The 18,062-nt window shown below is 36.3% G+C and overlaps 1 protein-coding gene across 2 annotated transcripts in view; it reads right to left on the bottom strand.

Moving 5' to 3' along the window:
- Positions 1-3,856: 3,856 nt before the first annotated feature.
- The window catches only part of LOC114325799 (zinc finger protein 260), a 31,683-nt gene continuing 17,477 nt past the window's right edge, over positions 3,857-18,062 (bottom strand). For both annotated transcript variants that reach the window (XM_028273926.2, XM_028273927.2), the window contains exons 6-8: positions 15,902-16,120; positions 14,932-15,238; positions 3,857-4,126 (exon numbers count right to left, since the gene is read on the bottom strand). In XM_028273926.2, the coding sequence (XP_028129727.1) occupies positions 3,973-4,126; positions 14,932-15,238; positions 15,902-16,120 (680 nt within the window). In that variant the 3' untranslated portion in view covers positions 3,857-3,972. The remainder of the gene's footprint in view (positions 4,127-14,931; positions 15,239-15,901; positions 16,121-18,062) is intronic.

Below are 18,062 nucleotides of genomic sequence, written 5' to 3'. Positions count from 1 at the left end.
CCGATTAATCCGAGTTATCGAGGTTCCACTGTACATATATATGTTTGAAATTAAAAAACATTTGAACTGAAAATATTTGCATTTATATTTTTTTAAATTCTCGGAGGGGGCCATGGCCCCCTTCCTGGATCCGCCCTTGATTTAAAATCAATTAAATTTTCTTCATTATATTTAGAAGAAAAATTAAAATGCCGAAACCAAATTTGTTAATTAAGAATGTACCAAAGTGCAAAATCGGGATTATAAATGATTATTTAAAATGGAGATTTGTGTAAAAACTTACAAATTGTATAGGTGTGAAGCACATATTTCGAGAAGATGAAGCATAATGAATAAAATAGAAGATACGATTTTAACTATCGCAGTCCACGTAACTAAATTTTTGATTAAAAATAATTTACAAGACGATTCTTAAATAATTTGAATTCTTCAATTACTTGAGTCAAACGTAAAAAAACGTCCATTATTATTATACATGCTTAATCTGTCACATACCAAGATACATTGAATACCAACGGGGTCCGTGTGGACTCCAAACGCTACACCTACAATCTACAATCTTTAGTTGTATGTTTTTGCCAAAAAAATACAACATGGCTTATGCAACCAATGGACCAGGGAAAAATTTTGGAGACTAAAGGAATATCTCACAGAAAGTTTTTAGATGAAGTAATGGTTGTATCGCATGATGAAGATAATGCAGAAGATACAAGAGAGCGTACCTTTCAAAAGAAAAATTTGTTTGATGGCCTAGATGCAGACATAGGTTTAGAAAGGTTGATAATTCCTGATTTCTGTAGGACAATACATAATAATGCCGGAGAAGAAGTAGGTAGGTAGCTGAGAAAGATGTTTTACAATGGCTAGAAGTAGATGAAAGTGACCCTGGGTATAATATCATGACTGAAAGTTAAATAGCAGATGAATGAACCTAAAAAATAAGGATGGTTGTGAAGATAGCAAAGAAGACAAAACAACACTGCCAAAAATGAAGTTATCAGAGGTAAGATCGCATCTCGACGATCTAATAACATTTTGATTATTCTTCAGATAACGAAGCTCACTGTAGTATCTATATGCAATTTCCATTTCGTAATTTTTGAGAGATTATTATAAAAAAAACAGCAAACTTCAAAAGTGCAAACAAAACTTGATTCGTTTTTTAAAGCAGGATTACCGAATAGAAAGCAAATGCGTCAATATCAAACAACTTCACTTCACGACGAATGTCCAAGACAATTAAATAGAAATTTGTTTGTGTTTTTTATTTATATCTAAATACAGTGTGCATAGTTTAAAAGTAAAGTTTTTTGATTATTTTAAACCTATTTTTATATAACGGACTTTTAACTTTAACGGACATCCCGTCCCCAAATTAGTCCGTTATATCGAAGGTTTTACTGTACGTAGTTGAACACAAAAATTACACATCTTTTCAGATCAGCAGTGTGTACAGTAAGTACAGATTGCCATGATGGTCGACAGCATTATATAGGCACTACAAGAAGAAGAAAATCTACTTTCTTAAAGTTGAAATTGCCAATGATGGAATAATAACCAATATTTCTGGCTTTGTTTATGCTATCTCTTTCGTTCATTCCTTATTTCTTAGTTGAACAACTAATAAATCTATCTTTTAATTTGCCTGTTGTACAATGTTTACTGATAATGCGCCACAGATCGAGCTATTTATTTAACCCTAGGATGCATACGCAAATTTTTCTACGTTATGGCATAACATGAGTCTCGCAGACTCGCTTTGTAAATAAAGTACTAAAATAGATATTTTCTTTAATTGTTGTCAAATATTTATTTAATATTTCTTTATTTATAATAATATAAGCATAAACAAATAACAAATACCTGGTAACGAACTACTCAATACAATTCTTGCATTTAAAACACTGTGTTCTTTGCAAATTGGACACTTACACTTGTGACAAATTTGTGTGCTCATTCTTGCAATGTGTGAAGGGCACTCGGAACATCTACTTTTCTTTCTATGAACCAAATCTATCCCTAAATTTTCTTAAGGAAACTCGATAAAATTACCCATATGTCTTCGGATTGTGTTTGTAAGTTTAGGGTTTCTAGCCCTTCTTTTCATAAATTGTAAAACTAACTCATTTACTAAATCTTTGAGAAAGTATTATCTTTTATTTGTTTTTCCTGCAGCAAAATTTTTATTTTGATTTGTATAAAGGAGAAACGGGTTAAGAGCTGCTACATCCATAATATTTTACCAAACGACAAGAGACCAATGTCTAGTTTGACGCTTTACCGTGTAGTTACCGATCATCTGGTCCATTTTATCAACCCCACCTTTTGTTTGGTTGTAAAATTTGATAATATCGGGCTTCTTTGCTTGACTCTCAATATCTACAGATTGATCATGGTGCGTCGAACTAAGAAGAATGACAGCTTTATTTTTCTTTGGCACCGCATCTTTCTTTTGAAGCTTGAAATTCGTAGGGGATCTCTTTCTTATTTTTTCGTAATGTCCCAACACAAGGTATTCAATTGTTCATCCCAGAGAGCTTTTTTTTGCAATAACATAAGTTAGAAAAAAATAATGTTAGAACCATTCTACAGGTGTCAAATGAAAGAGCATGAATTAAACTTTCAAATTGGTTTAAAAGTGAATAAAAATGCACTTATTAGTAATAAATAATTACGCAAAAGTATCCTCAATTTTTCTTTTTTTGAATCCTTTAAACTTTTTGAATAAGTTTTTTAAATCTATTTTTTACCGTTTTTTAGGTGCATAACTACCAAGTAATGTTATTTATATGATAATTGATAAAAAATTTTAATAAATATATATAATTTATTATATAAAAAAATAAAAAGTTTATAATGAAAAATTGAACATACTTTTGCGTAATTATTTATTACTAATAAATACATTTTTTATTCACTTTTTTTAAACCAATGTGAAAGTTTTGCTCATGTTCTTCAATTTGACACCTATACAATGGGTGCGTTCGGACGACCATAGCGGCTGGCTGTCAGCAGAAATCGGCTGAGTGGTTGTATCCAGCCGTGATAGGGAAAGCTTAGTAAATCTCTCAGCGGCTGACTTCCAGCGGTGACGTCTGACAGCTACTGCTGGCTCAGCTGTCCAGCCGCTGTGGTCGTCCGAACGCACCCAATGATTCTAACATTATTTTTTTCTGACTTTGTTATTGTAAAAAAAGCTCTGTGGGATAAACAATTTGAATAAAATTTAAACAATTGAATGAATCGCTTTGAAATTTTTGTCACATATTAAGCACCAAAAAACCCTCATTTGACAAAAATTTCGAAGCTCTGTACTTATTTTTAGAATAGTTATTACGAAATACATTTTTTTGAAATTTCGACCTCTTCGCAATTATAATGACAATAAATGAGTGTATTAAATTTTGTCATACGCCATTTTAAAGCTTTTTCCATTCTATCGAAGATGTTTTACTAAGAAAACCATGTCTTACTGTTTTCCATTAATTTGTAAAAAAAAGGAAAAAATACCGTTTTTTGACACTATATTGTTTATAAATAAAAATGGCCGCCACATCCTACGCAGGAAATAGTTACAATTTGTTCTTATTGGTATCACCTGTCGAAACAACGCTTCAGTACCCTGGCTGTTGAAGTGTCACGGGAAAAACATTATTACCCTGGACTATAATCAAATACTTGTATAGAAGGATGGTGTGGACGAGGATGCTAGGTAAATTGATGCAAAAATCCTGCAAAGGTTGTCAATGGATAGGATGGAATGGCAAAGAAGATTTAGGAAGGACGAGGTTCTAAGATTGTAGTACCAGTGATGATAATGATCAGTGGCTAAAAAGGGTACAGTAAAATTATCAACTCGTGTAAATATTACTTTACTAAACAATATCTGCAATAATTTTATAAATAACTTAAATATAATATATAAATACAATAAGCAGTCTTCGTAGTACCTTTATCGGTACCATTTTATTATCACACGTGTTTTTTGGCATGGGACATCATCGTAGACCTCGACACGAAACCTTTTCCGCACGTTTCACACATATAAGGTCTTTCTCCAGTATGCAGTCGCTTGTGGATTACCATGGGAGTGAACTGTGTGAAGGTTTGACCACATAAGTCGCAGCTGAAACAAAAGATTAGATTAAGGGGGCATGATTTAAAAATTTTGAAATTTTCGATTACTCCGCGATTCAACAATATTTTCCGGTGTGCATTACTTTACGATTTGACAGACAAAAAAGAAATTGAAAATAAAACTTGTCAAAACTTAAACGCGTTTTTCTCAAAACTGCCTTTTTCAAAGACGATGGACATTATAACTCAAAAACTGCATGACCGATCCACATGAAATTTTGTATTGATTTTATTTAGACATTTCATGAGATAACACTGTCGAGATATTTTTTGTTTGATGCTTATTTTTTATTTAACAATAATACATATTGTAGCGGTTATTTACTGTAATTACTTCTAATTACAATAAAACTAGCGGTTCGTAATTTATATACGACTTTATTTTTTTATTTATACAAGTTTACTTTACAAACTTTAGCTTAAGACTAAACTCTATTTACAAATATGTCCTATTTATATATGCGATACAGATATTCCAGAAATATCTATATATCTCCAGCTATGTCCATGTGACCGCTTGCACGTCATCGGCGCTGCATCGGCGTATCTCGAAACATCGATAGTGTTCTGTCTGTGCGGAGACGGGAGCTGGTATACGAGGGTAGGTCAATAATTATTTTGTTACACTGCTCCCCTCTTAAGATCTGAGCGTCCCGATCAGCAACTCTAGATGGCCCAGGATGGCGGAATCTACAGGATTCTCCAGCTCTGCATACACCCCTAGAAAAGAAGTAACAGTCTACTGTCTTTGAAGGGTATGACATCTTCGGGTTCATGCAACACACAGTAATCCGTACGCCAGTTTCTCTGAAGATCACTTCCAGCATGCTTCTCACAATCTTCCAATCCAGATTTTCTACTGCATGGCCAATTTTTGGTAAAGCCAAATCTTTGATGTCATAATTACAGACCATTTTCTTCAAATTAGTTAGAGCACGCCATATGTTCTCGTAGCTTGGCGTGTCCGTATAAGACTTCCTGGTCACTATATACAGCAAAGATCGAGGACCATCTTCCAATCGCAATACTCTTCCAATTTTAGGTTGTTGATTCCTTAACTCGTCCAGGCGGCCGAACTTTCTATTGAATACGGACGAGATTCCTTTAGTCATCTCGAGGTCTTGTGCAACACAGTGGGCTAGAGAGACGTTTTCTGGAACACCAAACAGATCTTGCTGAACTTCTGTGGTCACGCCGAATCTAGCACTCTTTCTTTCTGCGTAATTTGACATAAATTCCTTAAAACTTGGCTGTGGTGCATCTTTCATCTCCTGTTGGAGGACTCGGGCTTCCTCTGTTTCATTTGAGCCAGCATATGGTGCAAGACGATTTATGTGAATAACTTTTGGTTTACCGTTTGGTAACTTCTTAATTCTGTATATTACGTCATTTATTTTCTTCTTAACTTCATACGGACCTTCCCATTGTCTTTGCAGTTTAGGACACAGGCCTCGACGACGTTGTGGATTATAAAGCCAGACAAGATCACCTACTTCGAAGCTTTCATTCTTGCAGCGAGAATCATATTGATCTTTCATTCTGTCACTGGCTATCTGGATGTGTTGTCGGGCAAGTTCATGAATGTTGTTCATTCGTAACTTCAGGCGGTCTACGTATTCTTCGCCTGCAACATATTCCTCGGAAGGTCTGCAGCCAAACTCTAGGTCGCAGGGCAAACGAACTTCACGACCCAACATCAGGCAGGTTGGTGTTTGACCTGTAGTTTCATTCACGGCCGAGCGGTAGGCCATCAGGAATAAATGAATGTGTTGGTCCCAATCTCGCTGATGTTCAGATACAACTTTGGACAAGTGTTTACCCATCGTTCGGTTCATCCTCTCGACCATTCCATCTGATTGAGGATGCAGGGGTGTTGTTCTGGTCTTATTGGCACCAATCAATTTACAAACGTTTTGGAAAAGAGCTGACTCAAAGTTTCGCCCTTGGTCGGAGTGGATCTCCAAGGGAACACCAAATCGGCTGAAGAATTCTTTAACAAGTACCTCTGCAACGGTAGCAGCTTCTTGATTCGGTAATGCATAGGCCTCGGTCCATTTCGTAAAATAGTCCATGGCTACCAGAATGTATTTATTTCCAGCATCGGTTTCTGGAAATGGACCTGCAATGTCGATTGCTACTCTTTCCATAGGACTTCCAACATTGTACTGTCTCATGGGTGCTCTCTTTTTACCAACTGGACCATTACCGGATGCACACAGTTCACATTTCCGGCACCATCTTCTTACATCATCTTTACAGTTCACCCAATAGAACCGTTCTCGAACCTTTTGCAGAGTCTTCGTAATACCAAAGTGTCCACCTGATGTACCGTCATGCAACTGACGCAATACTTCTGACACTTTACTTTTAGGTACAATCAACTGAAGCTTAGATTCTGTACCATCATCGTTCTCAAAGGTTCTGTACAGAAGATCATCTTTTAGTATCAGGCAATTCCATTGGCTCCAGTAGGCCTTGACTTCCGGACTACATGCACTAATGTTTTGCCAACTAGGTCTCTCACCTCGACGCATCCAATCCAATACTCTTTTTATACATGGATCGTCTTCTTGGGCTTCTTGTAACTGTTGTGGCTGCCATTGCTCATTAACGACGGTGGTTCGTCTCACGGGGCAAAATCGTTCCTCTAATTTGGCACAGTGATTACAATTTGCACTGCATGGTCGTCTCGAAAGGGCATCAGCATTTGAATGAACTCTTCCGGCCCTGTGTTCTATCTCATAATCATATTCTTGAAGTCGTTCTAACCATCTTGCCATCTGGCCCTCTGGATTACGGAATTGTATGAGCCATTTTAGAGCAGCGTGATCTGTTCGAAGAAGGAACTTTCTGCCGTACAAGTATTTATGGAAATGTTCGCAAGCCTTCACTACACCCAGCAGTTCTCTTCTGGTAACGCAATAGTTTCTTTCTGGTTTCGACAGGACTTTGCTGAAATAAGCGATGACTTTTTCCTGTCCATCCTGGATTTGTGAGAGAACAGCTCCTATGGCACTGTTGCTAGCATCGGTATCCAAAACAAATTTTCCTGCCTGTCCCGGGTAGCTTAATATCGGTGCACTGATCAGAGCCCTTTGTAGTTGTTCGAAAGCTTTTTGACACTCCTCACTCCATGTATATTCTTTGCCCTCCTCCGTCAACTTTGTTAGGGGCTTGGAGATATTGGCAAATCCTTTGACAAATCGTCGGTAATATGTACATAGGCCAAGGAAACTTCTAATTTCATGTTTATCTTTTGGTACTGGCCAATCTTTAATTGCATCAATCTTTTCAGGATCAGCTGTTACACCATTACTCGATACAATATGTCCTAAGTACTTAACTTCTCGTCGAAACATGTGACATTTCTTCGGACTTAACTTCAAGTTCGCTGCCCTCAATCGTTGAAAGACGTCTATTAGATTCTTGACATGTTCATCAAAGGACCTTCCAACCACAATTACATCATCCAAGTAAACCAGGCATGTTTTCCATGTTAGACCTCTTAAAACTGCCTCCATTAATCTTTCAAATGTGGCAGGGGCATTACATAAACCAAACGGCATAGCCGTAAACTGCCAAAGCCCTGATCCTATCGAAAATGCGGTTTTCTCCCGATCGGCTGGCTCCATGTCTACTTGCCAATATCCACTTTTTAAATCGAGTGTGGAAAACCAACGAGAACCGGAGAGAGTATCCAATGTATCGTCTATTCTGGGCAAAGGATAACTATCTTTTTTTGTTACCGCATTGAGCTGGCGGTAGTCGATACAAAAACGCGTTGAACCATCTTTCTTCTTTACCAGAACTACTGGTGATGTCCATGGACTGTTCGATGGTTCAATTACCCCTTGTTTGTCCATATCCTTGATAATCTCTTCGGCTTCATCTCTTTTCGCAAATGGAAGTCGTCTAGGCCGTTGTCTGATTGGCTGAGCGTCTCCGGTATTTATTTTATGCGTTACTATGCTTGTTTTTCCCTTATCCTTCGTGTCAATAGCAAAAACATCTTGATACTCTATCAGCATAGATGTCACTTTTTCCGTTCGTTCATGATCAAGATCTTGGCATCTTTCAATGATCATCTCAACAAGCTCCTTTGGATACTTCGCCTTCGATGATTTCTCATTGGTATTCACAGAGCAAATTGAAGCCACGGGAACACACTGCCCGATCAAAGCTCCTCTACTTAACTTGATAGCAGTTTCCCTTAAATTCATAACTCTTACAGGGATCGCATCTCGAACTTTTACCAAAGTTTTCGCCGTTAGGAACTCGACATTATCCACATCTTCGACCATCCTTAAACTTCCCTCTCGGCAGTGTCCATCAAGCATGGTCATCAGAATTTTCTCACTATTACCGGGTATGGTTACGTCGCATGTAGTAAGTAAGCGGATGACATCTTCTTTGTCGTCATGAAAGGGCAACTCTTCACCATTGATCTTGAGAACTCCATTTTGAACATCCAATATTGCCCCCACTTTCCTTAGTACGTCCATCCCCAATATGAATTCGTCGGAGATCTCGGCAATTAATACTTGATGTTCAACTGTGGTCTGGCCAATGGATACTGACATATTAGCCTCGCCATATGTATTAATTAGCTCACCAGTCGCTGTTCTAAGCTTTACTGTTGCAGGTGATAATTTATTATGGTCTCGTACTACATCTGGACGTGCGATAGTTCTCGTTGCACCTGTATCCACCAAAAATGATCTACATCTATTACTGATACGACCTTCGATGTATAAGTTGTGGATTCCACCGGAGGACGTAAGGTTGACAGTTACTATGGGGGCTCTAGTTCTCGAGGTCGGCAGTTGCCCCTTGGTGTCGACCCGCTCTAGTTTTCCGACGGCTGTACGATCTTCTTACAATTACGACGAATGTGGCCTACGTCTCCACAATTCCAACATCTAGGCTCGCGTCTCTTTGGCATCTGATTACTTAATACTCTCCGTATAATTTCCTCCAGACGTTCATCGTTGTGTTCGTCACTTTCTTCAATGGTTCTTACTCTATGGCCTCGTGAAGTTTGACTAGCCGTTTCGTGTTCCAATGCAATAGCAAGTGCTTCATCTAAAACTTTCGGTCTTGCTAGTCGTAAAGCTTTCTGTAGTTCATTATCTTTCAGCCCATTGACGAAGGTATCTACTGCAATTTCTTCTAAAACGCTGTCTGGCACCTCTGGATAAGCCAACCGCACCACACGAGCCACATCTGCTTCAAATTCTTGCAGATTCTCACTTGCTCGTTGACTTCTACTTCGCAGTTGTGCTTTGTATACTTGTTGTAGATGGGCATCTCCATAGCGTTTTTCTAGACGAGTGAACAAGGTCTGGTAACAATTTTCTTGACCCTTGGGAATTGACCTTAATATATCTGCAGCATCACCTCGTAAAGCAGCAGTCAAGGAAACAGCCTTTTCTTGTTCGGTCCAATGATTGGCGGTCGCAATAGCTTCAAATTGTTTAAGGTATATGGACCAAGAGGACTTTCCATCAAATGGTGGTAATTTGAATCTCATATTATGCGACGTTTCGTCTCTCGGTAGTTCATCTTTCACCACAGGATCTAACGCTGCTGCATTAACTGATGGTTGTACTTTTGTATCGGTTATCATGCTCTCTAGTTGTTTGATCTTTTCTTCTACGGTCTCTACACTTTTCTGCATCTTATCGAATGTTCTAGAAACTTCTTCAAATTTCTCGTCGTTCTGTCTACAAACTTCTTCAAGTTTTTCGTTGTTTTGTCTACAGACCTCTTTAAAAGTTTCGTCAATCTTTTGCGAAACACTTTCGAATTTCTCATTGTTTTGACTACATACGTCTTTAATTATTTGAGAAGTCTCATCGAATCTTTTAGCAACATTTTCGAATTTATCGTCGCTTTTTCTACAAGTTTCATCAATCTTTTGAGAAGTCTCGTCGAATCTTTTAGCAACATTTTCGAATTTATCGTCGCTTTTTCTACAAGTTTCATCAATCTTTTGAGAAGTCTCGTCGAATCTTTTAGCAACATTTTCGAATTTATCGTCGCTTTTTCTAGAAGTTTCATTGATCGTTTCAGAAACAGTTTTTAATTTCGATAAGATTACTTGTTCTGCTGACTGGAAGTGGAACGTCTCTGGGTCATCTCCGTTCTTCGTGAGGACATCCTTGAGTCGTGCTTGTAGGACTATCTTGCACCCACTGCTGTCTAATTCGTACTCTTCTAATTGTTCACGGGGCTGTTTTATGGTCAGTTCTTGTAGCAACATCTTTGGTCGGCACACACGTACTTTTCAAAATGTCTAAGTCTTTCCGAATACCGAACAATCAACGCACTTCAATTATTCCCGACGAATAAAGTTCAAAAGTCTTTCCGAATACCGAACAATTAACGCACTCCGATTATTCCCGACGAATAAAGTTCAAAAGTCTTTTTTTCACTTTTCATTTATTTACACTCCACACCGTTAACACCACTGTAGCGGTTATTTACTGTAATTACTTCTAATTACAATAAAACTAGCGGTTCGTAATTTATATACGACTTTATTTTTTTATTTATACAAGTTTACTTTACAAACTTTAGCTTAAGACTAAACTCTATTTACAAATATGTCCTATTTATATATGCGATACAGATATTCCAGAAATATCTATATATCTCCAGCTATGTCCATGTGACCGCTTGCACGTCATCGGCGCTGCATCGGCGTATCTCGAAACATCGATAGTGTTCTGTCTGTGCGGAGACGGGAGCTGGTATACGAGGGTAGGTCAATAATTATTTTGTTACAATATGTTGATTTTCAACCTTTTTTACAAAAAAACAAATGGTGAACAAAGTCGTCTGTAAAAATTTGCCACCGTTGGGTTATTTTTTTAATATTTTGCCTTTAAATTTTTTTTAATATTCTTTGAATTTATGTTTTTTTTTTAAATGTTTATTTAATTTAAAAATAAATTAATTCTAACATAGTAAGAATGTTTACAAATTATATTATAAGAGTTTTAACACTGAGTCAAGTGACTTGGACTGTCAACGTCAATTTCGTAAAGTATACTAACCGGTTTAGTCTATTATTTCGAGTTAAACTATATTGGCGATGTTAAGTCACAATGACGACCTCTCGTGGATTTCGGCGGAACTAAAATTGAGGGTTTTTCTTTTCATTGGCCTGCTATAATGGGGGTTTTAATGTCAACTCGTTGTCAGTATTTTAGAAAATCAATAAAGTGAAAAAGTTAATATTCCCATCGAATAATATACCAGTACCAGTCAGTGATGTATCACTGGTACCAGTAGAATCAAAAGACCATGTTCGTTCTAAATTTACTCCAAATATTCTGCAACACAACACACACATAAGAACACTTTTGAAAAAAGGTTTGTAAGCTTTTAATTAAATCTTTTGTATTAAAATTTATTAATTATATTGATTTTCGAAAATACTGACAACGATTTGACATTAAAAAACCCGCATTATAGCAGGCCAACAAAAAGAAAAACGCCCTCAATTTTAGTTCCGCCGAAATCCACGAGAGGTCGTCATTGTGACTTAACATCTCCAATACGTATATATTAAGAAGGAATTTAAAAGCTTCTAAGTATGTACTAGACAACACCGAGTCGAGTTATGGAAAGTTGAAAATAGATTGACTAAATCTCGGAACAATGCAACATTCATTTATATAAACTAAAATGTAATTAGAATGTACAGGAAAGTGGAGGCGAATGAAAATCGAGGAAGAAAGACTTAGGAGGTATCGCTTAGTGCTGGCGGGAAAACGAAAAGTTTATTCTTGGTGAAGACGTGAACAAAGAAGTTAGTTTTTGATAGTCGGAGAAGGCAATGAATCTCGAGATAAAATTAAAAAAGGGGTAGCTATAAAATTTAAGAAGATAGTAGTTGTTATTGCAAAAAAGAAAATCAACAATCTTTTATGTTTAAAAATTTGTGTCTTTGGGATGAGCAGCTTTCGAAGATTCTTCTTCTTCATGTGTCCATCAAATTGGCTATAGTAATTTTGTTGACAGCAGCTCGGAAAAGGGATGCAGAGGATCTGTTAAACCATTCTCTCATGTTTTTATGCCATGACGTTCTTCTTCGACCTGGCCCACTTCTTCCGTCTACCTTGTCTTGTATTATTAAATGGAGTATATTACATATATCTATCTGGGTGTAGCATAACATGGCTAAAATATTTTCCAAAGTTTTCCATTTTTAACTGTTCTGACGACTTACGTGACTTTTCCCATCCAGTGCAAAACAACTTCGTTACAAACTCTATTCACCCAACTTATTCGTAGAATTCTTCGATATACCCAGATTTCAAAGATTGTAAGTATGTAATTATTACAAAACTATTTCCCAACAAATATCAACACATTCGCTGACATCTATCGCCAAAACGCGTTTTGCTCGCTTGAGTCAGCCACTGTCGCCAAAAGGTGTTTTGTCCTACTTAAGTCAGGTGCCAATGTCACCTTTTGGCGTTCGAAAACTGTTATCCAATAGATTCTTTCCGTACGGAGCTTCGCAGACCACACTGCTAGACAAAAATACCAACGTTGGAACGCCAGAATACAACATTGGATACCTTATAAAGGTAGGCGCTCAAGAGGTAGACTACATATGAGATAGGTAGATGATATTATTATAAAAAGAATAGCTGGAACAAATTGGAAGTATGGTGCTCGGCATAGAGATCGATGAAAGGAGATGGGGAAGATCTCTGTCCAAAAATGGGCGATAGAAGGGCAAGAAGTCTAAAATATAAATATGTACCGGGTGTCCCAATAAGAATGGCTCTCGGCCATATCTCAGGAACCGTTTATAGTACAGCTTTGAGAAAAAAGTATTTATAACAAAAGTTGCCTCGGGAAAAGCCTGGAAATTATTTTCATAATTGTAGGTGAACCGCTAGAGGGCGTAATTGAATATCAAAAATTAAAAAATCAAAATTTTATAAAATTTACCTAATGAAAGGGCAATGGAAATCCAATCATCGTATTCTTCATAAAATTCTGCGCATATTTGATTTCACAAGTTTAAGTCTACCTTTGCAAATAAGAGGTGGGGGTGAGTGGGAACCTTCTTATGAAAAAATGACTGTAAGTCCGGTTCTGCTAAATCGAATTTTGCATACTTGGTCTTGTTGGAAACAGCTCTTTTTCGTCAATGTAAGAGTCTTATTTTCGAAATAGCCTAATAAGTAATATGCCAGCTAGTAGGCGTTATTTAATTATTTTTGGAAATCTAGTTTTCTTTGGAGAATATTAAATACAAGTATGCATTTTTAATCATGTATTACAAAATTAGACCAAATTAGCAACATAATACCGAAAACCGCATGTTGATACCTTTTCTCTATCTCGAGATATCTTAAGAAACGTGTAAATTTTAAAGAACTGTTAATGTCACTGGTAAACGAAGTTAAGGAAAATTAGTGTGCTATGGAAAAAACAAAGAAACATTTTCCAGATGTAAACGTATATAATTAATTAAAACAACAATAAGAAAACAACACTATAAAATATAACAAAGAAATAAAAGCAACTACTTACTTAGTGGCGACCTAATTGTTCAAATTGTTGCCCATCATTTTCGATGCATTTACTCTTTTAAGAATAGATTGAACAGCAGTCTCAATTTCTGCTTTCGCAATGCTTTATGGCGTTTCGTATTCTCTAGATTCTAGATCATGTTTTCTCGAGTAGTGAGCCTAGCGGCAAAAACAAGGTCTTTAATCAGTCCCCATAAATAAAAGTCTAAAACAGTTAAATCTGTTGCTATTCAATCTACTCTTGAAAGAGTAATTGTTTGCATCGAAAATGATGGGCAACAATTTGAACTTTTATTCAGTCACTAAGACTAAATAAGTAGTTGCTTTTATTTCTTTTTTATATTTTATAGTGTTGTTTGTCTTATTGTTGTTTTAAGTAATTATATACGTTTACATCTGGAAAATGTTTATTTGTTTTTTCCATATCACACTACTTTTCCTTAACCTCGTTTACAGGTGACAGTAACAGTTATGTTTAAAATTTACACATTTTTTAAGGTATCTCGAGGTAGAAAAAAGGTATCGACATGCGGTTTTCGGTATTATGTTGCTAATTTGGTCTAATTTTGTAATACATGATTAAAAATTCATACTTGTATTTAATGTTTTCCAAAAAAAAACTAGATTTCTGAAAATAATTAAATAACGCCTCCTAGCTTGCATATTACTTATTAGGCTATTTCGAAAATAAGACACTTATATTGACGAAAAAGAGCTGTTTTCGACAAGACCAAGTATGCAAAATTCGATTTAGCAGAACCGGACTTACAGCAATTTTTTCATAAGAAGGTTCGCACTTACCCCCACCTCTTATTTGTAAAGGTAGACTTAAACTTGTGAAATCAAATATGCGCAGAATTTTATAAAGAATACGATGATTGGATTTCCAGTGATTAGGTAAATTTTGTAAAATTTTGATTTTTTAATTTTTGATATTCAATTACGCCCTCTAGCGGTGGACCTACAATTCTGAAAATTATTTCCAGGCTTTTCCCCAGGCAACGTTTGTTATAAATATTTTTTTCTCAAAGCTGTACTATAAACGGTTCCCGAGATATGGCCGAGAGCCATTCTTATTGGGACACCGGGTACAGTTAAGTAAATAAATTCTATAAATTAATTGTGTTTTTAGTGTTAGTGTTAGAAAACTGTACATAAAATAAAATTGGTGTTAGAACACTGTAAATCAATTAAAATAAATATTACAATATCAAATGAATATAATAAAAAATATTACCTATACGGCCTTTCACCAGTATGAGATCGCCTATGACAACGTAACGCATCTCTCCTTGCAAACGCTTTCCCACACATTTCGCATACGTACGATTTCTCTCCCGAATGCATCGTAAAGTGAATCTTCAAATCCACTCCTGTGAGGAATCCCTTCCCGCATACTTCGCACATGAATGGTTTTTCGCCAGTGTGAATACGCTGATGCGTCTGCAAATAACTTTTGGAAACGAACATTTTGTCGCAGACGTGACACGAGTATTTGCGGTTGTCCTGACCGGAATGTATTTTTCTGTGGGCTCGACAAAGACCTGTATAACAAGTAAAAGAAAAATAAAAGTTCATATTTATTAATTTAAATTTAAAAATAATGCTTTATGGTGTACTAGTATGTTTGAAATCAATTAAGTTAATCAAGGGTAATTCCCAATTTGTTTTGTTGACTTCCAAAGGCATTTGATAGAGTTAAGCACTCTATGCATATTGCTTTTCAACGTTTACCCCGAAAGAATTTCCAGAAATGTACTTTCTGAAAAATAATAAGAAACAATTATTGTGAACGGTGAAGTCATCAATAATTTGCGATGTGCAGACGACACAGTACTCCTAGCTTCTACTGAAGAAGATCTGCAAACATTACTTGATAGTGTCGTTGAGAGCTGTAAGGAAACAGACCTGAATCTGAAAATACAGAAAACCAAAATACTCGTAATAAGCAAACAACAGAATATAAAACCGTCTATATACAGGGCGAGGCAGATAAAGGGCCTATTAGAAATATCTCGAGAACTAAAGGTAAGAGAATCATGAAAATTGGAATACAGGGGTTTTGAGGTATGAACTATTTAATGAAAACATTTTGGTCTCTTTGCTACTTCCGGTTATACCGGAAGTTGACTGTAACTTCGTTTTTTTTAAATGGGACACCCTGTACTTTTCCTACCTAGTGGTGAGTTTCACAAAAATCGACTTACCTTTAGTAATAAACCCTCGTCCACAAATATCACAGATAAAAGGTTTAACTCCTAAATGCCTATTGGTATGGTCTAGTAGCGATTGCTTAGTCTTAAAATTTTGACCACATGTCGTACAAGGGTAAGGTTTGACGTTCGAGTGAACCCTCTGATGTACCATTAAATAACTTTTACATTGGAATCCTTTACCGCAAGTTGGACAGGAAAATTCGTATTGCCCTGAAATTGTCATAACAAAATCAATTATACGAACAAATGTAAAGACTGAAATAGTTTTTGTACACACTTATGACTACTGAAAAACAGGAAGAAGTGCGCTTATAAAGCCATCTTCAGCTACTGAGCGCTTTCAGCTTATAAAGCCATCTTCAGGGCTATGGTCAAAAAGTTCATAATACCACTATGAAGAGAGATGGATCCCATGTACGATATAAAAAGACTTCTACTTCTTATGCAGTTTTTAATGATAGAAAAAAACTTTTTCCACCTACCTCTACCGAAAGTATACTTTTTCGGACCTGATTGTAGGGAGCAAAGTTGTACTTTTCCTCCCTAGGGAGGAAAAGTAAAAGTGACGTCATGGTATTTCATTCATGAAATATAACTTAAGGCGGGTTGACACGATCCAAGTAGCATCCAAGTGTACTTGGTCCAAGTCAACTTGGACGCTGCGCGCGCAATACTTGGATGCTACTTTGATCGTATGAGGGAGTTGACACGTTCCAAGTGTTTTTCATCTTCATCCAAGTCCACCCTCCTAGTTTACTTGGAGGCTGCGCGCGCAAGGCTTGGAAGCTCCTCTGACCGTGTCACCGCCCTCGTCAAGTATATTTCCATGAAAAGGTTATATCCAAGTAGCATCCAAGTTGACTAGGACGGTGCCCAACTTTCTTCAAAGTAATTTCAAAGTGTAGTTCCAATGGCGTCGCAGTCGGAAAATAAACGGGATATAAGTTCAAAACGAAAGTGGTCTGAAAGGGAAACTGTTAGATTTATGGAGCTGTACGAAGCAGAAGAATCGTTATGGAATGTAAAAATAAAAGATTATAAAAATAAGGATGCTAGAAATGCGGCACTAAAACGGATAAAAATCCACATAAACATTCCTGGTTTTACAGAATTTGATGTTTTAAAAAAAATTAATGCAATGAGAACAACCTACAAACAGGAAGCAGAAAAAATAAAAGCCTCAATAACAACAGGTGCGTCAGCTGAGGACATTTATGTGCCCAATATAGCGTGGTTCGAGATCGCTGATCGATTTTTATATGGTGTAATGAAAATCAGAAAAAGATTCTCTAATCTGGTAAGTACCTAATTACGTTTAATAATAGTTTTTCATATTATCAGTATGTTAAAGCCCATTTACGGCGAAGATGCGAAAAGGAAACCTTATGATATTTTTTTGACCCGAGGATAATTTTTTTAATGTTTTCTTTTTGTTGGGGTAACATTTCAATAGATTGAGGTATACAGTGATGAGTGCGCTAATTTTATTATTAGTAGTTATAACGCAAAAGATGGAAGAAATCTTAAGTTGTGAGATGACACTAGTAAAGGTGGGAAATTTAGCGATAGAAACCTATCAATTTACATTATATATATTCACTGTTTCCCACCTTTAGACATATCGGACGAGTTTGGCAACTACCACCATGACAGTGACAGTTTTAGTTGATATACTCCTCTGATACGTCTAAAGGTGGGAAACAATCAATACAATGTCAATTTATAGGTTTCTATAGCTAAATTTATCACCGTCACTAATTTCATCTCTTTTTATCTCACAACTTGATATGTTTTCCATCTTTTCCGTTATTTTGTCCGTTATTAGCGCGCTCATCACTGTATAGTATCATTTTTCTTTTTTCATTGTATCATTTTTCTTTTAACAAAAATATTACATACTTTTTACAGAGAACAACGAAACCATGGGGTTCATTGTTCTCTGATGTTTAAAAATTTTAAGATTATTCCTTATCAATAACCAGTGTCCTCTTTGGTACTTACAGGTAAAATAGTCCACTCAAAGGAAACAAATTTCTTTTTTTATAATATACAGTTGTAATATAGTAATAAAGCCATAAATAGTGCAATATCAAACCAACCCTAAAACCTTTCGGCAGGCCTTTTTAATTTTCTCATCCTTTTACATACACCG

Source organism: Diabrotica virgifera, chromosome 2, assembly GCF_917563875.1.
Source record: "Diabrotica virgifera virgifera chromosome 2, PGI_DIABVI_V3a".
NCBI lineage: Eukaryota > Metazoa > Arthropoda > Insecta > Coleoptera > Chrysomelidae > Diabrotica > Diabrotica virgifera.
Note: the sequence above shows the minus strand (reverse complement) of the source record. Positions and strands in the feature narration are given on the sequence as shown.